Source organism: Seriola aureovittata, chromosome 8, assembly GCF_021018895.1.
Source record: "Seriola aureovittata isolate HTS-2021-v1 ecotype China chromosome 8, ASM2101889v1, whole genome shotgun sequence".
In the NCBI taxonomy this organism is placed as follows: Eukaryota; Metazoa; Chordata; class Actinopteri; order Carangiformes; family Carangidae; genus Seriola; species Seriola aureovittata.
In genome coordinates, this window is record NC_079371.1 from 29,060,579 (window position 1) to 29,088,001 (window position 27,423).

General features: G+C 40.0%; 1 protein-coding gene across 8 annotated transcripts; it reads right to left on the minus strand.

Annotated features, from left to right (window-relative positions):
- Positions 1 to 147: 147 nt before the first annotated feature.
- On the minus strand, positions 148 to 26,368 carry LOC130173859 (trafficking protein particle complex subunit 11-like). 8 transcript variants are annotated; one of them, XM_056383381.1, is made up of 32 exons: positions 26,028 to 26,368; positions 25,765 to 25,862; positions 25,543 to 25,641; positions 24,761 to 24,989; positions 22,886 to 23,055; positions 22,353 to 22,423; positions 22,134 to 22,248; positions 21,925 to 22,024; positions 21,705 to 21,778; positions 21,000 to 21,096; positions 20,383 to 20,516; positions 18,294 to 18,435; positions 17,867 to 17,960; positions 17,676 to 17,755; positions 17,158 to 17,236; positions 13,268 to 13,322; positions 12,963 to 13,108; positions 11,819 to 11,880; positions 11,516 to 11,648; positions 11,256 to 11,386; positions 10,779 to 10,904; positions 10,501 to 10,694; positions 10,269 to 10,417; positions 8,614 to 8,735; positions 8,386 to 8,505; positions 7,931 to 7,996; positions 7,580 to 7,736; positions 7,370 to 7,481; positions 6,403 to 6,494; positions 6,103 to 6,236; positions 3,748 to 3,915; positions 3,310 to 3,653 (listed from the first exon to the last, which is right to left on the minus strand). In XM_056383381.1, the coding sequence occupies exons 4-32, from the start codon at positions 24,965 to 24,967 to the stop codon at positions 3,609 to 3,611; spliced, it is 3,375 nt and encodes a 1,124-aa protein (XP_056239356.1). In that variant the 5' UTR covers positions 24,968 to 24,989; positions 25,543 to 25,641; positions 25,765 to 25,862; positions 26,028 to 26,368; the 3' UTR covers positions 3,310 to 3,608. The 8 variants fall into 8 exon arrangements, with proteins under 8 accessions (XP_056239360.1, XP_056239356.1, XP_056239353.1 ...); XM_056383385.1 differs by adding an exon at positions 148 to 1,543 and having other exon boundaries at positions 3,570 to 3,653; positions 25,543 to 26,368; XM_056383378.1 differs by lacking the exon at positions 25,765 to 25,862.
- Positions 26,369 to 27,423: the final 1,055 nt, after the last annotated feature.

Here is a 27,423-nt window from a genome sequence, read left to right on the forward strand (position 1 = left end):
TTTGAAGTACTTTGACCAACAACACAACTACGTGAACACACCATGACAATATTCTACTTGTTGAGGGAAATATTGTTCATTTTACTCCACAACATTTATCTGAAAGCTTAAGTAACTAGTTACTTTTCAGATGAAGACATGAGCACAAATTATATAACAAGCTTTTATAACACAACAGTTACAGATATTTCCAACCTTTTCGATTTCATACAAAAATCAGTGTGTAGTCAGGTCACACTTCAGATGATGTATGAGTTGACTCCACCAAACTGTGATTTATCCCTCTAAACTTCTCTCATGGTTTAATTTCAATAAATGTTCCAATGATCCCATTTCACAACAATAATCAAAGAGTAGAGAAAAAGTCTGAAAACTGAAAACAGATTTGTGGATCAGAACTTTGTTTCTTCTTTCCTCTCTTATAAATCTGAGATTTGTCTGTCTGCCTGTAAAACCAGCTCCACTTCCAGCAGCTACAACAATAACATGCTGCTGACACACTGATGCTTTAACTACATTTTGCTGCTAATACTCATGTACTTTTACTTAAGTAGGATTTTTTTATTCTTGTAATGAAGTATTGGACAATATTGTAATGTATTTTTGTTGTTGGATCTGAATACTTCTTCCACCACTCACCGTTTAATGATTACACATTGCATCCAATCAATATAATGAATGATGATGATTGATAGCTACTGTTTTTTCATGATCTTATTTCTTACAGATTAATGACCTGCTCACTCGCCTCACCAAATAAATTGTTCACATTAAGAAAACATTTATCTTCATCTAAGACCTTATACATGTGTTTGTCTTTCTAGACAATACCTATATCTCAGAGGTCCATCTGGTGAAAAACAAGCAGTGGTTTTGTGGTAGTTTAAATATAAAAAAACAGACCAATGCACAGCTGCTCCATCCTGGATTTGTAATTGATACTGGGAATATCTATGGAAGTGTAATGCATTCACTTGGGGGACAAAAATTGCTCTGTTTCTCTGAATTAACAAGATCATTTTCTCAGAATTCTGAGATAATTCAGAAAAAAGAGCAGGAATTTTATTTCTAAATTTTTTTTAAAGAAAACATTTTTTAAAACGTTTTCTCCAAAAAATTCTGCTGTTTTTCTGAATTAATGATATCCTTATCTCAGAATTTTGAGATAATTATCTTGTTAATTCAGAAAAACAGAGCAGAATATTTTTTTCCTCAAGTGAATGCATCATCGCTTAACTGTGAGTAACACACAGCCAACAACAGTTGGTTTTCAGTCAAGTGTGACTCATGAAACGCAACACAAAAAGTAAACAATCATTAGAACAGTAATAAAAAGACTAAGGCTGAAAAGATGGTTGGAGGCTGATCACAAGTTGGAGTCTCTCCGTGTGATTAGCAGGTGAGTTGATGCTGAAACCTGGGCAGTCTTCCCTGATGTGGAAACAACTTTTCCTTGAAGTCCACATGCTCTTGTGGTTCTGGAAGACCAGGGTCTTCAGGCAGAATGTCCTCTTCTGTGGTCTCTCCTAACACATTTATTTTGCTGGAAGATACAAGCAAGGACAACTTCAGAGCACAAACATGTTTCTCCTGCCACAGCTTTAAACAGGGTTTCCCTCCACTTCCCTCCCTGTAATGTGTTTTTCAGGGAATAGACAGCATCCATTACCTCAAAGGAAACAGCTGTGTGGAGGATGGAGGGCATTAAAACAAATGGACTGTGTTTCAGAGTGAACGCGTTGTGTACTGAGCCAGGACACCCCACCAAAATGTCCAAAAACAGTCCTAAAGTGCTGTTATTGCTTCCATTTGAATTGAATAATATAGTTTATAGCTGAAATAATAGATTTAGTTGGATTTTGGTGAAGTCCACAAGTCCAGGGGCCAGTTTGGCAAAGATACTTCAGACTGGTCTGTAGTGTTAATGTTGCTCATAAATCACTCATGTTAGTCAGGCTGTTTCATTAAAATAAAGACCAACTCATTTTAAGACAAACACATTATACACCTTACCCCCAGACTAACTCAGGCCTAAGACCAATGGGCCTCATTCACCAATATCTTCGTAAGCATTTTCTTAAATTCTTTTTGAAGTTGTTCTGAAGAAAGTCCTTAAGAAAACTCTACATCAGATTCATGAACGTGTTCTTGAATTGTGCGCACCTGTGTTCTTAGATTGATGAATGCCAATCTCCTTGTAAATTGAAAGCATGTGCCAGTTGGCCCTAATTAACAAAGGCAAATGTGGAAAATGACCTTAAAAGGGAATGAGACTTAAGGGTCGTGTGCAGACACAGACAGAAGTCACAAAGAGATACCTTAAGGGAAAGTTGAGGAAATGACAAAACGAAATCTAAAGACAAAGCACAGGTATGAAAACGTGAAAGGAACTTTAGTAGTCTTGAAGTGGATGTACTGCTGCAGGAAGTGATCCACAAACGTGCAGTTAAGTGTTAATTTAAATCTACACATGCACACACCTGTATATACTAGATTAGACATTGTGTTTTACTCTGCTCCATTGTAAATAAATGCCTTTAAGTACAACTACTGGTGTTTAATGTTGCACAAGCGTGAATATAGCCAACCTCTACTCAGTAGAATTCCAATCCTTCAACTGTAACTTACTGTTGATTTGGTAATTTGGTTATAGTTAGTAAGCTAATGGTTAATCAGAGTTCCAGATTAATGGTAATAAATTGAGACTAAACCCATATTGGCTATTTTGCCTATTAGTTTAGGCTGGTCCCCCTTGAACTTTAATTAATTTTGAAGTTATTATTTAATATTAATATTTTCTTAATTTATGATAGCCAATAAATTGATAAACAACCGAAATCCAACATATTTGGTGTCCAGCTCATGAGGTAGAGCTCAGACCCAACATTAATTATATTAATATCTATATATTAATTAAATGTCACTGTCATGCTGGAGCCCTGCAGATGCACACGCGCTTCTGGGTCTCCTTTTTTTCTTTTTTTGCATTTTTTTAATTACATTTTGTAAAGTTTCCCTTGATAACCTCCTAAAATATTCACATTTTACTTTACTAAACATTGATTGAAAACATACACTGATGCACAGCAAATGAACTGCACCACTGCGCATGCTAAATGACAAAGCTGTGGTGTAATGTCTCTGCTCTGTTGCTCTGTTTCTGTCATGTTGTGGTTATCAATCTTCTTTTAGGACGTGTCCATTAGTGAGTGGTTTTTGTGGTGCTATGTCATGTTCACTGTGTTAACAGACTACTCACTGAAAAACTGTTACAGTTGCGTTTAACAAATACAAATGGTTCTCAGGCAGTTTCTGTCACTTCAGTTTAATTCAGCCTTCATCACATTCCGTTTTAATGTATTACACTCTACCCACATGTCCACACAGTTCATTCAAGATTCATACAAGATTTTACTGTCACATGAACGTCAGTATGTCAGGCTCACATAATTCACTCAGAATAGAAACAATGGAAACAGATGAAGGTCCACACATGGTTTCCAGAACTATGTGAAACAAATAGTGTTATATTGTCATATGTGAGGAACCGTACATCAAGAACAACTTACACAGCGCTGCTTTGTTTTCATTTTTACAGTCTGTGTTCTTCAAGCTGCAGCGATGGAGGCGTCGTCCAGCTGTCGACCCTGAGGCTGAGGAGGAACAAACACAAACTTCACTCTGAACATCTTCACATTTACAAAACAACGACTGAAGTGTGTGCTAACTCAGGTGTGTGTGCATTACCTTGACGAAGATGCGTTGAGGCAAGAAGCGCCTCAGTGTGTGTGTGTTGGAGGTGGGGCAGCGGGGCAGGCAGATGTTGAGCTGTGGCAGTGTTTGGTAACCAGCCATCAGAGGGTAGTAGTTAAACAGGATCTGCTGCTCTGAGCCAGGGAGGATACGGAGACGCACCTGCATACACACAGACACACACACGGATTCACACACAGTATAAATGCATCTTCTTGTTCATGCAGTAACTTAACAGTTTCAGTGTGAAAGCAATAGTGACATTAAAAACCAGTAACTAGTCTCTGGTCTCCAGTAATGACATCAACATCAATTGCATGAGGTCTCAGGACTGTCCCACTGTCAAACCATCATCCAGCTCTTCACTGTCTTCATAGTTTAAATCTGAAATGCAGCTACACATGTCTTTAGACCTGCCACTGACTTTATTGGGACCTCATCTGTCATGTTATTGTGTCTCCTGTGCAGAGGTGTAGTGCTGTTTGTATATGTACCGGAGCACACCTATGGTCCACGCGCACGCTTGAGTTGCGGCTCGTTACAAAGGTTATGTAACCTCTGTTCCTACAGTGACAAGTTTACACGCATTTACTGACCTCCATTCAGAGAAGCTGTAGTGGAGACAGAGGTCAGGTGAAGCTAACAGGCTAGGCTATGAAAACGTAGCTAAGCTAGCTTTCTGTCCAAGTGTAACAGACTGACTTTTGTCATGTTTCTGTGTAACTGCATCACAGATAAATAAAGTGTCAGAAGAGTGAATAATGAATGAAAGGATGTTTTCTGTCGTTTCATCTTTACTAATCAACCATTCACTGAGCAGCTCAGAGGCTACCGGCAGCTACCAGCATCTTTTAAGGTGGAATGTTTTCTTGCATATTATTCAATGCATGATTGAGGTTTGGAAATCAATCAATACACCTAAATGTCAATATGAGAACGTTGACCATTTCATTTGTTTTTATCAGCTTTGTACATGACAGACTCTTTAGTGATGATCGGATGTTCAAGCTCTTAAAATTGTGTAAAAAATTTCAACCTGATTCTGTGAACTCTGGATATTTTATTTCATGACTTTGAGAAAAAAAAAGTGGTGGACGTTGTATCGGTGGCTCCGGCAGCACTACATCTACGCTTACCTGACCAAATCTCGTTTTGACAGCCTCACACACTCACAGGAGAGTGTAAAAGATGTATATTAAAAGATTGATCTTGGGTTTAATGAATTGATATCAAATATTCAAATGATGATCGATTTTAATCGGATAATCCAATTTGGCAGTTATGGGAAATTTAACTTAGACAGCTGAGCGCCCAGTCCTCCGTTTATTACTCCTCTTACTGTTATGAACGTGTGTTAGACATTTAAGGTGAAATGCTTTTTTTCTGCATCTAGACCGTATTAAACCAGGTCCAGATCTAAAACCACTACACTCAAGCGTGTGGTTTAGATTATACCAGAGAGGCTAAAGACTCTTTAAAAGACAGTTTCTGATTTGAGAGACCTTTATCCTATTCCTAAAATGCAAAAAGGGGTATTCATTTCTAGAATCTAGACCAGATTTGCAAGTCTGAGTCTTGTGGTTTTTGATCTGGATCTGGACCTGGACCAGAGAGCATTAAAAGTTTTACCTTAAATGTCTAACACACATTCATAATATTAAGAGGTACAACAAACGGAGGATTGTGTCCATATGTCAGACTATCAAGTCCGTGAGGTCTCGCTCACAGATATTTTGAGCCCTTCATGTTCCCTTTCCGTAAATCCACATTTCTGAAGACTTTGCCTGAAGGAATTACCCAAAGTTCATAGCATAGCGATGTTAATCATAAGGCTACCATGGTTACCAGGGGATGCCCAGAAGCGTAAAAAAAGGGTAAATAACCATCATAAAACCAAATGAATAAAGAAGAACAAACAAGCATGAAACAAACAAACCCTAACATCAAAATTACGAGACAAAATAAGTTTACATGTGAGAATAAACAGATTAGGCTCCAAAATGTAATATCTCAATACAGCCCCGCCCATATATATATATACAATATGATATTTTTTCCCCTTCAGCATTATGAAAATATCACATATGGTGGGAAATAGGCCAAAGCTAAAACACAGAGCTCAGTGGTGACTCAGAGCCAGAACTGTGTGTAGTTAGCTGTCCTATGATGACGATGATGAAATCTCTAATCTGCTTTCATCAGATCTGATCCAACATTATTTTGTTCACAAACAGGGAGCGAAGGAAGGGAGTAAAACATGCTTTTCCATTGCACAACCAAAACAGAGAGAGGACAGTGCTTTTGTTTTTCTGTGGTCTACTGTCACTTTAAAAGAGAATACAGCTGTACCTGTTTGAGTCCAGAGAACATGAAGGCATCAGAGGGTTCAACAGCCATCTCCACCTCCTGCACTAGAGCTGTCCTGTTCTCGATGTGGTAACGGACTGGAAGAGACTCTCTGACTCGACCAAATGATGGTAAATCTACAGTAGAGGTGATCACACGCAAAACAACTGACTGCTACAGATGAAAACTGTGAACAGTAGTAGATAAGCTATTCCTTTATTAGTCCCATAGTGGGGAAATTTGCAATATTTCTGCCATAAGATGTGTGATGTGTGTATTGACTTAAAGCAGGAGTGTACTGACCAGCATGGATGTAGAGAGGAACAGACTCCAGGATGACATGAGGTAGAGTGACTGTGGTCTGGATGAGAGGACTGTCTGCACTGGAGGGCTTCCTGTCAACACATTTACAACACAGTTAAAGGCTTTACAAGACTCAGGTCTAAGAACTCAATACAAGATGCAATTCAATACAAGTTAACTCTAATAACTTCGAATTACTATTTAACTATGTGATTCTTGGCAAATATTAAATATTCTCCATAGCATTATTTTCTTCTTGATTCAAGAGTATAATCCCTTTTACATTGGCTTGTTTTGACTGTTTAAGTTATGATCTCCTTGACTAATAAAATACAGGACAAATAAAGATGCATGTGTTTGTCACCAGAACAATAAAATATTCTCTCTAGTTTAATTAACTGCTCCAGATTGATCTTTATCTATTATTTTTAAATTCATTCAAGATTTTTTGATGCTCGTCTGTAGATCAAATGTTTTCATTGGATGTATTTAGTAAATACGTTTTACTTTATAAATAATCAGGAAACAAAAAGATATTTTTATTGTCTAATTTTTTTTTCAATTGAATTGAGAATTGGAATTAATAAGAACAATCAGAATTGGTCCATCAAACAATAAATGGTAAATGGATTTATTTTTTACATACATATTTTTACATTTTACGAGCTTTGTTTAACGACCACTCAAAGAACTCAGGTCATATTCGCCCATTCACACACACACATTCATACAGTGCTTCACAGCACATCTCTATCACACTCACTCACTCATACACCAATGGTACATTGGGGGCAATTTGGGACACTTTGACATGTGGACTGAAGGAGCTGGAGATCGAACCACCGACCTTCTGATTACTGGACGACCTCAGCCACAGCTGTCCGTACAATACCCAGCTTTATTTACGAACCCCACACATTACTCAGCAGCATCCTCTCAAAATGTGTGTGTGTGTGTGTGTACACACCTCCTCCATGATATCAAGTACTGTCCTGTAGCCACCGTGTTATTGCTGTTGGTCAATGGTGGACATCGGAGACAGAAACATTCACTGGCACATTCACCTGTCTGCAAAACCACTGAACACACACAGTTGTTATAGTCACGGTACATTTTACTTTTAAATTCAAGAATGATTGTAAAAGGTTTTGTAAGATCAGTTTGAAGTGGTCGGTACCTTCCTGCAGCTGTGACTGCAGCTGTGGTGTGTTGCTGGTCATAGTGAGGAGCTGCAGAGAGGACGAGGCCAACACAAGAGGCCAGGGAGATGAGGAAAAGATGTCTGTCATCAACAGGAAAGGAATGTCCACTGCTACCCGGTCCAGTGGCTCAAACTGCAAACACACAGACTCAGGGATAATAATGTTCTACTCACCACACTCATCTGGCTCATTGTGAACACAAACCATCTTAACTCTGTCCACATTAACTTGCTTTTTCCCTTCAGTTCCCTCTGAAGGACACTGCTGAAAAAATACTGACTTAGCTAAACAAACACTGGTCCACCTGATTGGTTTCACCTACTCACCTTGGTGGATACAAACTTGACAGACACCTCAAATGGGACCACTGTCTCTATGGTAACAGTCTCATCCTGGAAGACAACAGAGCAAGAGAAGTGTGAACCTGGTAAGAGACAAAGTGCTGCCAACCAATCAAGTTGCAGGAGTCGTAGTCTCTCCTTCAGCGTTACAACGTTGAATAATGACCATTAGTGTTTTTACAGAACACTGTGATCTCACAGTGAACTTAACCTTTGACCTTTTGGATATGAAATGTATCACATCATCATTTTATCCTATCTTCTCAGTTCATCTTTGAGTCCAAGTGAATGTTACTGAGTGTTCATGAGAATGAGACGTACAGAAGGATGTACAGAGTCTGTAAACATGATGTGCCTATTTCCTCTCACAGACATGGACATAGAAACATTCACAAGACCAAACATTTTAAATGGGTGTTGTGTTCAACAAAGTTCTCTACCTTATGACATCTGCAGACAATTTGTTGTCCTTCCACTGTGGTATCGATGCTGTAGGCCACGTGGAACAGGAACACCCTTAGTCCAGTTGACACACACCTCACATACACACATCTCTCCAACTAGACACAAACACACACACTTACTGAGTTACAATGTTTCACTCTGGGCAGACTGATACAGGTACAATGTACAAACTGTTGAATGAATGAATGTGACTATGCCCATACCTTCTGGCCTGGTTTCAGGTCTCCCAGTGGTACATCAGGCAGCAGAGCAGGTGCAGCGTCATCACACACCTTTGAGCCATCCAGTGTCACATGTGTGGTCTGGCCTAGATTGGCATCCTGGCCTGGACACACCAATCAAGACAAACACTAAATTATATTCTATACACCGATGTTATGCCCTACATCTGTAACCGTGGTCACTGAGAGCTTGTCTATCTGCTACAGACAGAGTAACTATAAGGTTAAACACTGTTGCTAAAGTTCATTACAATAATCAACATTTGGGGACGTATGAAGTTTCTTTCTGAGAGTGAGATAAGGAGATCTTTACAGGCCTACACCCTCCCCCTCCCCACTCTCACTATGTTTGGTGCTTTCGCCGGGAGGCTCCGCCACATTGACTGTTGTTCTAAACTAATAACCCGGAAGTGGGAGTGGGTTATAAAGCCTCCAACACTAAGCCTGCATCAATGCAGGTTTACAAACCACACTCCCAGAGAAGTGCAGCATCACTTTGGGTCCAGGATGGATGAAACACCACAATACTATAAATGTGAGTTCTGTGTGTTTATATCCAAAGGAGAAGTCATAAATCATCTAAAACAGACATTTCACAGAATATTATCGTGCAATACATGATGAAATTAGAGGTTACATTGTATTTTGGAATTAACATTTCGCTGTGTACCTGAGAATCGGGATATTTTTTTTTTATGATCATTTCAAGAACTTTGGAAAAAATAAGGATCTAATCAGATGAATTGATTGATGGAAAATAAGAAAATGTTCAACAAAAAGAGAAATTTGGCCAAAGAAGCATGTGAGTGAGGTTTTATTTATCTCTCTGACTATGTCATGAATGTGATGAGGGCCATGTCATTGCCCACACACATACATCTTTGTTTGCTGTGTGTAAGATTATCTTTAGATAAATATTGATTAAATTATAATAACTCTCTCAAATATTTTGGGTAACAATGAATTTTCCATGTTCCAAGTTTCCATGAGAGAAAGGTGAAGGCGTCCTAAGCTTGTCTCTGAGTGGGAGTGTGTAAGGGCCGGATTGGAATTGGGGCACAGTCTGAAGTCAGGACATGGTTAGCCTAGCTTAGCATAAACTAGAATCACCTTCTCGTGGTTGTATCCCTCCTCCTTTCAGACTAGTTTCAGGTTACAGCCTTGTTTATCCAGACTCATAAAATATGAACCATTTGTGTGAAATTTTGTCATTATTTATGTGTGAAGTCTTGAGTAATGGCTAAGTTTTTTCTGAGGTCACCATGACACAAATCTAATCAATTCATCCTTGAGTCCAAGTGAATGCTTTGGCCAAATTTGTAGGGATTCCCTCAAGGCGTTGCAGAGATATTGCATTCAAAAGGCCAAAACTGTGTTTTGTGAGGTCATATAATCTTGACCTTTGACCACCAAAATCTAATCAGTTCATTCTTGAGTCCAAGTGAATGTTTGTGCCACATTTGAAGAAGTTCCATCAAGGCGTTATTGAGGTATCGTGTCCATGAGAATGGGAGGGATGGACAACCTGAAATCAATATGGTGCCTCTGACTGTTGCCAGCACAGAGCAATAAAAACAGTCTGACTAGTTCAAGCTTAGTGCTGTCACAGTAGTTCTGCTGTACTTGTATCAGTGTACCTGGTTTGAGGCCAGCTGTCAGTTTGACATCTTTGGCCACACCCTCCTCCTGTGATTGGACGGTGAGGTTGATGCAGTACATCTCATTGTTGAGAGCAGGAGGCTGGTGGCTCAGCTGAACTAAGATCTTTGGGACTCTAGAGATGATCCTGAACACACAAGAACAAACTAACTGAAAATCTCACACAATAACTGTAGAACTGACAGGTGATGTGTCTGAACCAGGCCTCACATTGTGCTGTGCTGGATGCTCAGGCTGTCCCAGTCGAGCTCTGGCCGCATCTCCACGCCTCGTCCCCATCGGCGTGATGACCTGCTGGCCTGCAAGGCTTCATGGGCAGAGGCTGCATCTCCTCCAGCCCCTCTCCAGCTCAGAAACACACAGCGGCCATTGTCCCTGCCCAGCATCACCTCAATACCTGTCATCTAGATCAACATACACAGGTAGCAATTAGTTCTCTCTCCTTCTCTTACACACACACACGCACGCACACACGCGCACACACTTACCTCAATCTTCTTGCCAACATCTTCAGACTTTGCTACGAAGCTGAAGTTGTAGCATTTGGTTGTCCCTGGCAACAAGTTCATGCTCTCCTGAGCTGACGACTCCACCACACACCACTGGTTGTACTCCTTCACACACAGATACATAATCATTTTGTTACTGATTCAAATTACAGGACTGGGACCGGGTCTGTTTTGGTTGAATTATAAAATTAAAAAATATATGTCAGGTGTCCACGAGTTACAGTCCTGGCTTTTATTGTTTACTCTTAGACAAAGTCCAGTTTGGAAATTAAAGACAAGGATAGTTTAAGTTAGACCATGTCTTGGTGTTTAGAACATGATTCTCTCTTCATTAATACAGTAACACATCACAAATCTGCTGGTTAAAAATTCACATCAGGTCATATTATAATTGTTAAAGTTCTGCAGCATCTGGTGTGTCCTGCTTGTGTCTTTTGTGTGTCTGTCTGTGTGTACCTGGTTACTGAGACTGACGGCCAGCTTGCTGAGTGACAGAGGGTGAGGACAGTCTGCTCGGAGGAAGACCTGCAGCTGGATGGGCTGGTCTACGTGGAAACTGGGAGAGCAGAACTTGGCCTTGCACTGGACTGGAGTCAGAGAGAGACTAGAAGGTTAGAAACACCTAAAGCACCATTTCCAACCTTTGTATATACAGTCACAGTGAATTTAATACAAGAATGTGAACAGTTCCTTTGAGTGACTGCGTGAATACTAACTAAACGGTATGTAGTCCTGCACTTCTATGGTGAACTCATTTGATCCGGCTAAAGACATGCGGTCGTTCCACAGCGACCTCGCTGCAATGACAGAAGATGGATCACAGTCTGGCTCAGGGTCAGGAACCTCGTTCTGATGGACGAGACAGAGACTTTTCAGGACAGGAGACATTGGAACAAATGAAGCATCAACACTGCTGTGTTATTCTTTATCACGTTACCAAGTGTTGTGTAGTTTTGTTCCTATTAACATCATATATTTTGTGACCGACTGAACATTATGTGTTGAGTCCTGCTCCTCACCATCAGGACTTTGATGAGATTCTTCTCAATCCTCCCCTTCTGCTCCTCCTTCAGTGTTGAAGCTAGAAAACACCATAACGACATCATTAGCTTTTCCAGAGTTCATTGAAAACTCTGTGTGTTGTGAATGTGTGACCATACACACAGTTGTAAGATGTGAGCCACTAATAGTTTTGGAAGACTGACACTGACATTTCTAGACAAAAAATGTTCACACATCAACTGTAAAATATACTTAAGAAACATCTCAAGGAAAATGGACAGCTAACACTGGACACATGCTAACACTGCCTCAATGGGCCAGAAACAGACCTCATGTAATGAGTCAGTCTCTGAAAAATGTACCTCCACAAATAATTTCTCAAACTAAAGAAAACACTGAGGACCCAAGTTTTTTTACAGTCAAGGACAGAAAACACAAGGCTGATACCCTCCACTAAGATAATTTTTTCTAATTAAGAATTTAAAGCTTTCACATCAGTGGTTCCCAACCTTTTCCAGCTCATGACCCACTTGAAAATCTCAAAAATGTTAGTGGCCCACATCCAATCATTTATGGAGGTCAGATAATGGTCAGAGCACTATTTATTTTAATGATGACTATGGAAGATTCAGGACTGAACTGAAGCAAGTGAAGCTCAGTTTTCCGGTTTAGTTTGATGGAGGAGAGATCACTTGTTGATTTACCATCTCTTGACTCTTTCCTTTAAATCTTCCTGTGGCTAAGCAGCTATCCTGCAAATTTGCAGCCTACATGAACCACTGTTTTATAGGGCAAAAATGTGCTTTGACTTGTTCTATTTAATTAGTGGAGTTCTATAGTATTGAAATGAGAACAATAAGCCTATAAAAGAGGTGTCCAAATAAATTTTTCCATTTCATGACATGAACATTAATTCAGATTGTCAACCAGAACTAAATAAATAGATAAAATAAATTGCAATAAATAGAAGGATTACATTTTCTTCACAAAAGTTAAATCTAAGAGAGTGTCTGACTGGGACAAACACAGGCCTTTGACGTCAAACAGTTACCATTTTTAAGTTGACCATTTTAAGGTAAACAGACTGAGAATGATGCAGTCAGACAAACAGCAGGTGGATGACAGTGATGTTCCCTGTTTGGTTGTAGCCATGTTGCTTACCTCTGCCCAGGAGCTCCATGCAATATATGATGTAATCTTTAACACTGGCCATCAGATAAGCACAGCGCAGAGCTGTGGTCAATATGGCTGTCAGGAGTCCCCACCATCGCTCTGTACGATAGTCACACATCACATAGTCCAAAAGCCTAAGACCACGCACGCGCACGCACACGCGCACACACACACACACACACACACACACACACACACACACACACACACACACACACAAGAATGAGAGTGTGACACTCAGGTGTTCGTCTAAACATTTGAACCATGATGATCAGAGCAGAGTGTTTTCTTACTTGAGGGCTTTGGTGTAGTCTTTAGCGTGGTAATACTCCTCTCCCATCTGCACCACTGAGACACAGACACAGAAGTGTGACAAAGTTAAACAAAAAAACAGAGCTTTCCCCAAGACTACTAGCTGTCTACCAAGATGCTTTACACAAGGGTAGACTTGGTAGGTTGATGAAAAAATCTTACCCAAAATACTAGCAACCAGGTTAGAAAAGGTAATTGCTTCCCTTTTTCACCCTGATCAGGTAGGTTTTATGAAGGGGAGGAACTCATCTACATATTATGTGGAAAGTGAGGAATGACGATGATCCTATAGTTGCCTTATCCTTAGATACCAAGAAGTTATTCGATAAAGTAGAGCTATCATTTTATCTTTCACATTAGATAAATTTGGTTTTGGTCAACTGTTTAGGCAGGGGGTAAAATTAATACACACAGATCCTCAAGCCACAGTTTTCACAAATGGGATAATGTCTTTTTCCTTCCAATTAAGCCGTGGTACACGCCAGGGCTCTCCTCTGTCACCCCTTATATTCACACTCTTCCTGGAACCATTAGCTATTCCTTTGTGGAATAATATAAATATAACTGGAGTCAGGGCTGGGGAGGTAGAGCACAAACTCTTCTCATATGCTCATGATTCGTTATTGGTGGCTGAAAACCTTGAAGTTGGAGTTCCAGAAATCTGCTCAATTATTGACTCCTTTTCCAAAATATCAGGTTATACAATAAACTGGGCTATGCCACTATCTAGTGTTTGTCCCCCATCTTTAAGAACCAACTGGCAGTTTAGATGGATGCCAGAGGGCATTACCTACTGTATCTAGGGATAGAATTAACACGTTGCTTAAAGAAAATTATGGAAAAACATATCCTACCGATCCTCCAAACTATTCAGACCTCGCTCAAAAATTGGGCCAAGATGAATATATCTTTATTAGGAAAATTAATCTTGAAAATGATGATTGCCCCCAAAATAAACTACATTTTATACATGCTACCTTTGTCCTTCCCACACCGATTACTGAAAAAATTCAATACAATGGTGGAAAAATTTCTTATGGTCAGGGAAAAGACCTCTATTTAACCGGGCAAAACTATATGCAGCAAGCAAGGAAGGTGAGCTCGCTCTATCCCACATTAACTGGTATCACTGGGTGTTTTCAATATCCCAACATGGCAAAATAAATCTGCCTCAGGACAAGGTCCCTTCATGGATCACTGAGCAGGAATTAATATACCCCTCCTCATTAGAGGCCTTCCTGACTCAACAAGGCAGACCAGTTCCATTTCAAAACCCAGTGCTGGCCTTCTCCTGGGAAACTTGGAGGATGGTACATTAAATAACAAGGCATAACCTATATACCACAACAACAGTTTCTGTATGGTACAAGAAAAAACTGTTGATAAATGGGAAACCATTCTTTTGGGAAATATGGATCATCTCAGGCATACAGGTCCTTGGTGACCTCATGGATGATGAGGGGATCTTTCGATGTTTCGAGGATCTCAAAAATAAGCATAATCTGCCTACCTCAGACTTTTGGAAATACTTAAAATTAGGCATCGTGCTCTTTTTGACAAAAAATTTAAACTCGTTGTATTACTGGAATCTACGATATCTTTCTGAAAAGAAGACATATGCATACTGGGGCATCAAAATTTTATGAATACATTAGAGGCACTTAACACGGTTAAAAAGGAGTTGAGAAAAGGATATTGGCCAAGGCATCTCAGATGACTGTTGGGAAAACCTTATAGCCACTTGGCATACTTATTCACAGGAAGTGAAATCACAGCGAATACTTCATAAAATAATTAATAGAAGCTATTGGACCCCCTGCAGACTGGCAAAACTAAAACTAAGTGACGAAAACAAGTGCTGGAGATGTGGAAAAGAAGCGAGTACTCTTGTACACTTGTTATTTTTCTGTGAAGAGGCAGACACTATGTAGAAAGACATATTGTGTTTTTTCTGAATAGGGTTTTAGGAACACATTTGAACAAATCTCCCATTTTGTGTTTATTTGGGTTTTTGTCACATCATATCAAACTGTCACAACACAGGAGGTTGTGGTTTCGCATAGCTACGATTACTGGTTGTAGAATCATTTTACGTCACTGGAAATCCTCCTCTATGTCCAATTTTAATAAATGGATAGACTTAATGTGTAAAATGGCCTCATATGAACAGGTGACATTTAGGCTGTGTGGGAGAGAAGATCTCTTTAATGAAGTTTGGGGCCCATTTCTTTCTCAGTTAGAGAAACAGTGACATAAGTGTTTGATTGACAGTTTATGTATATCTCATCTTTTGATATCTATTTTGGTCTATGGAGCTGATGGACTCATCTGAACCATCTATATTTGAACACAGGCATGATGGATCTCTGTATCCTGACTGATGGACAATGTGAACTATTAATTTAACAGCGTGGGTTAGTTATAATCACTGATGACTATATCTAGGGTCTTCTGATTGTATGAAGGACTTTTCAGGGCTAATTTTTTTTTTTTTTTTTTATGTACAAATTGCGAATGTGGCTTTGGTCACTTGACTTATATTCAGCATTATTATGGTGATGTTGCCGAGTCTGGTCTTGTGAGGTTGTTACCAGACTGTCTTTTTTTTTTTTTTGTGTTTGTTTTCTCTTGTCTCTTAGTGTTCTGCTTGTTTAAAAAAAAAAAAAAAACAGACGAAATGACAGTTTGTAACCAATCTGTACAGTAGATGAATAAGTCTGTCAAAAAGATCATCAATCATATTATATCAGTATAAAGATGACGTGCCTGATGAGCCTAGGTGTGTTTACCATCTGCAACAGTAGGGCTAGTAAGAACTACCAGAGGTAGTTTACCAGAGGTAGCTAAAAAATGGTTGTGGTCTGATCCATGAGAACTGAGTCCTCATGTAATAATGTAGTAATAATTATTGTGTGTGTGTGTGTGTGTGTGTGTGTGTGAGTGAGAGAGTCTGGCGTTGTTTGTAAAGATAACAGAGATTAATGAGGCTGTTAACGAGTAATATCCATCAGCTGTGTTCAGCTGGAAGACACAGAGCTCATACAAATGTGTGGGAAATAGGTCAGTGAACCTCTCCAACTCCTGCCATTTAAAAGAAATAAAAATAGAAATAGAAATAGACGACAGTACATAATATCAGCAAAAGTATCACACCGTCAGCGCAACAAGACTCTCCTAAACACATGTGGTTTGGTGTTTCTATGTCAAAAATGTGGAACCAAGGAGCAAGTAAAAAAAAATTGATTTTTTAGTATTTCTCTGGAAATTCCAATTCTGAATTTGTATTACAGTCAATGGGGCAGTTGGATGGTACTCCCACCACTCAGAGGCTTGTCTGAAAGAAGACAAATTTGTCTATGTCCTGGAAAATTTTAATGAGTGAAGAGTGAAATGTGTAGCTGTGAGGATGAGTTAAACAGATTTTTTAAGACCAGTTTAACCCCTTCTCCCACTCTAGCAGTGATGTCATCCACCCTAGCCCCTGAACATTCCGCACAATACACACCCATTATAAACTAAAAAATTATCCAAAAAAGCATAAAACTTAAACTGTGATAAATCAAAGATGAAAACAAGTTTAATAGCTGAAAGTCTTGTAAACATTTTAAAGTTTAAATGAAGTCTCTACCTAAAAGTATACTGAAGTAGTTGAAGTTCAAAGAGTAGAAGGTTTGCTGTGTGAATGCCTCAGCATTCATACTAATGACAGCAGACAGACTGGCAGTGACTGTAAAACTGAAAAATAAAAACAGTGGATACCAGTGGAGTCATTCCTGATGTATTCAATAATAATACATTTCAGCACTTTGCTGTAGATCAGTGGGAAGCATTAAAGGACCTGCAGAGATGAAGAGAGCACAATGATACTCACTGAGGTGACTCTTCATCCTGGGACACTTGTACTTCTTAAACTGGGCAACAGCATTACTGAGCAGTGCTATTATCAGCTCCTGTAGGAGCAGAGAGAGAACCATGTCTTAATACACACACCACAAAACATCAATATTTAACAGCTCATCTTTATCAATAGTGTGCAACTTTTTATCCTTAGTGCCTGGAATGTCTTGTTTAAAACATTTCCCAGAAGAAAAACACTTCACTAATAAATCTTTCCTGTCAGAATTAACACTGCTGTACACACTCAAGGCTGGGTTTGATGAGTCTGTGCTTACTGGTATTTAAAGTCACAAAGTGGAGGATTTTAAACTCTGGAGTTGGTTAGCATTAAAAAAGATAGTAGCAGATAGTAATAGAATAAAATATAATCTCATTAAAAAACCCAAATACTGTGGATTTCAGTTTAGTAACTGCTACCCTAATGCAGAGGGGACAATGAAACAGTGAGCAACAATATGGCTACAGCTGTGTATGAAGTGAGTGTGTATTTACAGAATGAGGGACATCTCTCTCTTTAATCTGCAGGGCCAGAATCCCGGTCTTCTCCTTCTCTGCATCTGGAGGATCAATACCTGAAGCACAAACAACAAATGTTTTACCCATACACTTCTAACATTACTAGATGATGATGTCATGATTCTAAGAATTCCTCCTTCATTAGACAGAGAGTGTGTTGTTCCTACTCTGATGTCCTTGTCTCCACGGTCTCTGCCCATAGAAGTCCAGTCCCCCACTCTGGATGTCCAGTGGGTCAGGGGAGGGACAACTCGTTCCAGCCTGGAACCAGAAACCATTAACTGATTGTTCAGTTTATAATGATAAAGTAGTATCTGTCTTTCATGTCAGATTTAAAGTGGTAAATTAAATGTGTGTTGATGTTCTTCTTGAACTTTTTTCAGATTTACTGAAACTAAAAGTAAACACTAAGTAGAAGCACTGATCAGTCTATGTGTAAATTAGTAGTAGTCTATAATATTAGCAGTAGTACTAGCAGCATTTACAGTAATAGTATAGCAGTATTAATCGAGGTAGTGATATGGTCTGTAGTGGTAGTACTAGTATTACTGGTAGAAACAGCTGGAGAGATTGTACCAGTAGCAGTGTCGTTACCTGGCAAAGCTGCTGAGCCAGCTGCTTCCTCTCCTGGCTGTAACAGGCAGCCTGCTGGTAGTAGAAACCAGGGTTCTGGGTCTGGATGGCTGTCAGACCCAGTTTTATGGCTTCATCAAACAGCTCACCAAACGACTGAAACCTGATAGGAAGTACATAGACAGGATGAAGCATCAGATGATGAAATATTGAACAGAGACTGATTTGAGTTGTCCTTTACTGCTGGAATATCACAAGCACAAATAACACTGATGGTTTGAAAGATTATGATAAAGTGGATCTATAAGTAACTTGAGGCATGAAGTGAAAACTAAATGTGCAAGAGGCATCAAACGGGTGTGACGCCATGATTGAAAGCTGGGTTTGGCAGGGCTCCCTGATCAATACTGCACAGACTCTGGCTCCAAAGACATCACCAGTGTAAGGTGGCAGCACCTGTTTCTTATTTTCATATTCTTATTTATTTAACCTATCTGCTGCTACCTGCTCATTTGCACTATGGCATGTCTTGTTATGTGGAATCCATGTATTTTTATTGTACCTTCTTTGGTACTAGCCGAAGACAAATTTCCACTAAAGGTGGAAAGTCAAATCAATCAAATCAAATCAAATATTTTGGCTTCAATCTTGTACAGTGGGAGGAAGTGGAGACATGTCGTCCATCTTCATGTACAGTAATTGAACCTGATATGGTCTTCTGCTGTTGTAGTACATCGACATGTTGTTCACTCTGAAGCTTTTCTGCTCAGCAGTTGTAAAAAGTGGTTATCTAAATGACTATAGCCTTTCTGTCAGCTCCAACCAGTCTGTCCAAACTCCTCTGACCCCTGACTTTTCTCATCAACATAGAGCTGCTGCTCACCGGAAACTTTAGGTATGGTAAAAAACTCTGAAGAGAAACACTCAACCAACGATAATGTCACAGTCAAAGTCACTGAGATAATTTTTCCTCATTCTGATTTTTGGTGAAAGCATTGCCTGTGATAAAATACAGCAGCAATAAACGCTACTAGTATGAGAAACTCCTGCAAGTGGAGTTGAGACACTACACTGACGTCAGCACATCAGCACCACCGTAATCAACCAATTAATTCCAGTCAGGCACTTTGCAGTCTGTGCATACAACTTATAATTACTAATATACACTCAATTGGCAATTTATTAATTTATTATTAAGATAGTTTTAGACAGTTGATTCTATTGATCAATTGGGAGAAGGTGCTCTGTGAGTTTACATCCTCTTTAAATTATACAAATGCAACAAGAAAAAAAACCACAGACTGAAAATAAAGATGGACGTAGCCTCTGTGACGTCACCCACAGGTTTCTGACAAGCGGTTTTGAAGCTCAGAGTGAGCTGTTCCGCTGTCACCATATTGGTAGTGTCTGACTCCGCTCTTAACTCCCAGCTAATCTAAATATGGTCTAAGAGGAGGGGCATGTGTGGAGCTGAGACTCTGGTGCATACGCTCACCCATCTGTCACTCAAAGAAGCAACGCCCCCAATTCTACATAACTTTAAGTCTTAATGAGCCTGTGCATATTCTCATTTGTCCAGGTCATAGTATCCTAAAGGAGTTTTAAATCGAAAAAACAACTGGACTTGATTATTTGTCTGGGAAGACGTTTCACCTCACCCCTCTTTAAGTCTTAATAAAATGTTAACAGGTAAGTTATATAAACAGTTGTCATGAAGGAGGAAATTAGCTCTAGAGACCAAAACTGTTTTTGTACCAGGCTGTAAACATGTTTATTTCTGCTGTAAAGTTGAACATTTTAACATTTAACATCTATGGGGATTGACTCACTATTGGAGCCACACCTAGTGGTCCTTAGAGGAACTGCAGGTTCATTTTCCAGCCTGGAGATTGATGCTTGGGAAAAACTAATAGTATTCTAATAGTGGTTTAGAACAGAGCTGGTGGTCAATGTCAACAAGAAAGGGACTGGCTTGCTCAAAAAGTATAATGCTGCACTGTGAGCCAGTGTGTGTATGAGTAGATTATCTTCATCACTAATGATCATAATCTGTGATGAATGAATCCATAACTTTAGCACAGGTGAATAGATGCCTGTCTGTGTATCTTACTGTTTAGACATCCATGCAGCATGCTCGAAGGCCAGCTCAGCACTGCCTATCTTCTTTTTACACAGGTCAATGTGCTTCCTGAACTGAGCTATAGCATCCAGAGGAGTGTTATGCTGGAAACACAGACGACAGATCTGAAGACACAGAAAAGGAGAGACAGACAGAAAGAGAACTGTATTATACATACATCTGTAATCAACACTGAATTATATATTTTGAGTTTTGCTTCCTCTGGATAAATGCTATGTTTTTATATATATTTTTTGCTTGTTTATTCTCAACGGCAAAGAAGTGCAGTCCACTCAACCTCTCACCACAAAGTCTGGACACACATCACTGAAGGAACATATAGGAGTCACTACCCAGAATATGCATGTAGGTTGCACAACATTGTGGGTCACTTGGTATTTTGCCAGGTGGTGTATTAAATCGGTGATTCAGGTAGATAAATCTTTTTTAAACCCACACCAAAGTATAACAATGCTAATCTTAACCATAAGCCACATATGTAATGTTATTGTATTGTTGTAAATGTTTTGGACTGTCCCCACTTTGTGACTGACTGAGGGCCTGACACTTCCAGCCTCACACCCCCGCCACTCTAGACAGACACATACCTTATAGTTGATGAATCCAGCCATAGTTTTGATCTCCAGCATGTTGGTCTCGTGGGCTCTAAGCTCATGGACAAGACTGTATGCAGTTCTGTAATACCTATGGAAAATAAACTTACTTACACTCAGAAACAGCCCAGGTACATGCTCATATTGAGGAGCTGGCGAATATTATTATGCTTCACATGTATGTCTTCTTCTCTGGACATTTTGACAATGATAAGCTCATGTAAAGAGAAACCACTTGATTACTTGTTTTTGTCTGAAAAAAGAATAAACCAAAAAGACCTGGTAAGTTAAATCACTGATGAGGTGGATGACTTCATATACTGCAAATAACAGGAGTGAATCAATTTTTCACTGCTGCTTGTTTTATACACTCTGGGTGAAACTTTTTAGTTTTTTCCGAAATACCAAATTAAAGTAAATACAATACAATAATGGAAGAACTGAGAAATAACAATCACAACATTTTTAATGACTTTCCAATTCTCTTAATTTTTTTTACAGGCTTATGGTTTTTATCAACCTCTACCTGTCAATGTAAACACACTTAATTCATATTTTGCAATTTCAAAGGTTTTCTTTACAAATCCCTTGACAGCTGGATGAAACATCACTACTGTTTATGGTCTTAAGGTCCTACCAGGAGCTGATCACAACAAAGTGTCAGTAAAAAAACTTCTGAATCTGTGGCCTCAGACTCACTTGAGAGCATTCTGTGTGTCCTGTTTCAGCTCACTGAAGAAAGCGATTTTAAACTGGTGTCTGACAAACAGCAACTGGGAACACAGAGAGGGATCTCACATGAAACAGTGGCTTATAAGGAATGTCAAGTTACTTTCAGGCTTTCTTTCCATGTTGAGAAGCGTTGTACAATGTGGTTATTCTGCATCAGAATTAGTGGCTGTAGTGTGGTTGTGCATACCTGATGTGTTGTCTTGTTGAGGAACTCCTTGTGCGATTTGACACGACGGATCTCAGTGTAGTAGTATGTCTGAGCATGTTCATAGAAGGCATTCTCCAACCTGCAGGAACACAGACATCATCTGAGTGGAACCAGTGAAGTACCATGGCTGTAATTTCACCTTTCTGCCCTACCGGGGACCATGCTGTATTTACTTTATTGTTAACTACCTTATAATATAGCCCACCAGGTGGTCGGTGTGCGGCAGTACGAACAGACTCTTGCCAGACAGATCACAGGCATTACAAAGAGCTGCTGCTCTCTCTGAGGCAACCAGGTCCTCTCCTGTGGAAGAGTGCTGATGGTTTAGCTTGTTAAAAAAACAGACAGTGGGTTGCTAGGGTTGTGCTATAATCACAACAAACATGCAATCTAATTGAGGTCTTAACCTGGAGGCAGAGGAGTTTTCTTCTGGATTAGAACCACAGCCACCTTGGTGTTCCTGCCTTGAAGACTGGTCCTGAAGATAAACAAACATAAGAGACAACTGCAGATGAAATTCAGTGTGGTTATGTTTCTGATAAGAATGTGCAGAACAGTGTTAGCTGTATAAAAACCAGTGTGCTTATTCCGGGTTTGACAGCTGTCAGAAAAGCTTTCAGTACTGAACTCAGTGAAGTGTTTGGAAACATGAAGAAACATCTTTTCATGCTACAAAAAGTCTTCCATTGAAGCTGCATGGCATGGCATTTAAGTAATAAGTGGATGATGGCAGTTATGACAACGCTAATAACTTTTTACTAAAACTGAACATAGATGCTAAAAATCCATTTAACAAGTTGCACATGATGACAAAAACCATCAAAGTTTCCTCTGTTCGTAAAACAGACCCACACATACACAGGACATAGAATCCAGTCAGCTCCTCGCTCCCTCACTGTCAATTCAAACTTTTCTGAAGGCAAATAAAAGATAAACTGACCTGACAATCTCCACTTTAGTGGCACATTCAGACTGTTTCTCCTTCCACTGTGGGTCGTCCCAGTCCAGTTCATAAAAGAGAACCACCAGAGCAGGTACCAGATTCAGATGTTTATTCATCCAGCCTGTTTTCAGAATGCCTTTGGGGATGTACCACTCATAGGATGTTCGCTAGGAGACAGACACACAGTGTGGATACATCTGTTCAAAAACACTCAGAAAAAGTCCACATATATTATAAAAACTGTGACATGGTTCAGACAAACTATTTTAAATCCCACATTTCCAACCTTCATTGACACGAAAAAATGTAGAGACTTTTGTCCTGTATCACCCAGTTTTGGTCTCATTCTGAACTCTTTTACGGTTTTTGAGGCCTTCCCCCCTAAGTGCGGAGAAAGCTGTCCAAAGCTCCCATAGACGCCCATGTTAAACTGAGATCTGAAGCTCTTGCCCTCAACAAAGTTGAGGGGAGTTTCAAAACTGTGATAAAACCTCAACCGTAAACTGTAGGTAAGCATATAAGATATCAATGTCTTTATTGAAGCCTTGGGTCGGCTGTGGTGAGGTGATCTTTTCAACAGGACTTGTAATTTTCCCTCTGATATCCCATTTACTAACACAAGATTCATCTTAAAAGCTGTTGTCTGCATAGGGAGACAGAGGGGATTGTGTGTGCTTGTTTCTGTCCTCCACTTGGTGACCACAGTCACCATAGCAACCAGTGTCTCAGCAGGTGCTACTGACAGTTACTGGGGAGAAATGGGCAAAGCTGACTCTCGTCTCGTCTCGTCGTCTCCCGCTTATCCGGATCCGGGTCGCGGGGGCAGCAGCCTCAGCAAAGAGGTCCAGACGGCCCTCTCCCCAGCCACTTCCACCAGTTCCTCCGGGAGAATCCCGAGGCGTTCCAAGGCCAGCCGAGAGATATAATCTCTCCAGCGTGTCCTTGGTCGGCCCCGAGGCCTCCTCCCGGTGGGACATGCCCGAAACACCTCCCCGGGGAGGCGTCCAGGAGGCATCCTCACCAGATGCCCGAACCACCTCAACTGGCTCCTCTCGACATGGAGGAGCAGCGGCTCTACTCCGAGTCCCTCCCGGATGACCGAGCTCCTCACCCTATCTCTAAGGCTGAGCCCGGCCACCCTGCGGAGGAAACTCATTTCGGCCGCTCGTATTCGCGATCTCGTTCTTTCGGTCATTACCCAAAGCTCATGACCATAGGTGAGGATTGGAACGTAGATCGACCGGAAAATCGAGAGCTTCGCCTTCCGGCTTAGCTCCCTCTGCCCCACAACGGACCGATTCAGCGCCCGCATCACTGCTGACGCCGCCCCAAAGCTGACTCTGATTGGCTAATTAGACTCATTAACTCTTAGCCTTATTACTCAGGCGTTAAAGCAACTCTAAGATAAATCAACATGGTATATTTGCATGTACTTCTTCAGAAATGTTCTAGTTATTGCCATTATTATTTTTATTACTGTTATTTATTAATATTAATGATAACACCATTACCTATAGGTACTGGTATTATTATTTTCACTGTTACAATTAACAATCAACACTATATACCGGTCTCTCTCTCTCCTCCCTCACCCCCCTTTCCCCTCTCAACCAGCTGGTCGAGGCAGAACCCTGAGCCCGGTTCTGTTGGAGGTTTCTTCCTGTTAAAGGGAGTTTTACCTCCCATATGTCACCAAGTGCTGCTCTTTGTTGGAACTGTTGGTTTATCTCTATAATAAAGTAAGATCTCGACCTTACCCTGTAAAGTGCCTTGAGATAATGTATATCATGATTTGATGCTATACAAATAAAATTGAACTGAATTGAATCTTTGCCGATTCACTCTTTGTGGACCTATCTATCCACCACTCACCTTAGTGCGACACTTCGGGTACTCATGGTCTCCAGGGAGCACTTTGAAAGAGATGGGGACTCTGTCAGCTCGACGGTTGGCACAAAAGGCGTCCCAGATGGCTCGGTGCACAGCATTGTACACCACATCCAGACCGGTTAGAGCTACAAATGCCATGGGCCGACAACATAGCTCGGGAGGAAGCTCCCACTGGGAACCTGCCATCATGATGGTTCAACAGTGCACACCCCTGCACAAGACAGAGCAAAATCACAGGAGTCATGACAGAGGGAACTGGATCGAATGAGTCACTTCAGGTTTCCTGTGTGCATGAAAGTAAAAATCAAGAAGGTGCCCCAGGGTACCTCTGAAATAAATGAATATTCAATCACTCTTTCAAACAATATAATCATTGATATCAACATACAAGCCTACATCATATAAACCAACTGTGACTGCGGAGTGATCATTCTGGAGTAAGGATATCTTATCCCTAAAGAGTTTAGTAATCTTTTTCACTGGCAGTATGCAGCTTCTTTAAGTGATAAATCAAACATAGAAAATATTCAGTTTGGTCTCGAAAATGTGGCTAAACTGGCTTTGATTTTGAAAACCTTTTTTATCAAAGGTGGGGAGCAATATGAACCTTGAGAAAAGTACACAGTTCATTAGTCAATTGTTAACTCAATTCTGACACTGTAAAAGATTTTATGCAAGAACACAATATCACCGCAACATATCATAACACATATTTCAAGAATAATTATTCTCCTAAATCCACTTACTATGCAAAATATTCTAACCTTTAGTCCTTTGTAGAAAGTGCAGTGATGTTTAGAGAACCGGTGTTAATAATCTGTTGTGTTTCTGTTTCCACAGCACCGGGCATTACCAGACAGAGGCTTAATGGAGAACAAGTCACAAGACTTTAGGGTTAGCATCAGTTGAGCACAGGGAAGCCAGTTAGCTGCTAACAGTTACACTTGTTTACATCGTACAGACTGAAGCTCCACTATATCACCTACGTCGCGGTTTACAAATTTCTTGACATGGAGACGTTTTCATCCATATAACAATCTGATGTGCATCCAATAAACGGGAGACATGTTATATTTTTTGCTAGCTGTGAAAAGACATAAAATAAAATCCGTTAAGACGAAAGCGGAAGTGAGATAACCTAACTCGACTAACGCTACTAGCATTGATGTTGTTCTGTTGTCCTCATTAAACTCGTAATAAAAATTAAATCAAATTTGAGAACTCGTAGATACATTAGACAGCAACATACCTCTACTGCATTACTTTAAGTCAACTGGTAACAGTGCTAGGTCGAGCTACCAAACTGCTCTTAACAGATAGTTAGGAGACCCAAGGCTGTCTCATAAGGCTAAAATTAGCGTTAGCTGATGGGCGAGGCTGCAAATTTAACAAGCAAATAAACGTCCGTGTAGTTTTAGTTTGAGGCTGCCTGACTTCGTTTCAGCCAGGTCCCAACTCTGGTTACCACTAGACAGCTAGTCACCGATGTGTCAACCTCCACACAACCAGAAAACAATATATAATTCAGCAATTGTTGTTGAAGCAACAACAACCGAGCTACCTAGTTAGCTGCCTGTGTCAGAACTTAAATGTAACACTTCCGGTTCGACTTTTCAAAATTAAACGGCTACTTCCTTGCCTCAATGATTTTTAACAAGGCAAATTCTGAAAAATCAATCTTAACAATATTGATGACTATAATGATAACAATAATAATGGTACGACCTTAAAACTACAAAGAAGTTCGTTTCCTGAGGATGCCATGTCAACATTCATAGATGATGTATTGTAATAGAAACAAACTCACCTGAATGTTTATGACCATTTAATCAGCATTTGATGAGCTGTTGGGGAACATCCTGGAAGTGAGGAAGTGTTATTGGTTGTTATAGGTTGTTATACGTTATAGTGTTATAAATTGGAGAAAAATGATCATTTTATATGATAGCAGAATGATGGTTGTATATGTCAATATTGCATTTGCCTGGGAAAGGTGGATGAAGACATGTTATTCTAGCTGGATTGTTATTCTGTTATTCTGAGTGTTAGGCTATAATTGGCTGATAGTATCATTCATGTTGAACCCTGAGGTAAAGTGCACACCATGTTGAATGATTCCTCTGTATGCAAAACACATCACATTATTAGTTATCTAGAAAGTGATAGGGATCTCTGCATATGAGCTGACTTTGAGCTTAGAACCAGTAGCTCTACAAACAGTAAGGAGATTATCTCTGGAAGGATGGGATTCGCAGCACAAGGTTATAAATAAAGCTTTTAATGAGGTGCATCAGTTGGCAACACCTCAGTTGGTGTCTTGCATTTTTTGTGTAGAAAAATAGCAGGGAGAGAGAGATGTGCTTGATCAAAAGGACTGAGGAAAGGAAACAGGGGGATTAAACCACAAGAGTAGAAATGGATCAGAAAATGTGTGTGGATGCAGTGAACACTATGAATACTCAATAGAAGTTGAAGAAGGGTGGCAGGAGAAAAGCTTACTTTAAACAAAGGAATAAACATTTTTTTTAACGACTCAGACCCACATGGACACATGATTGTAATTGAAAGGATGGTGACTGAGGATCGGAATGTGTTGATTAAATGCAAAAAAGGCTAATTATAGGAATCAATCTGGAGCAGGTGAC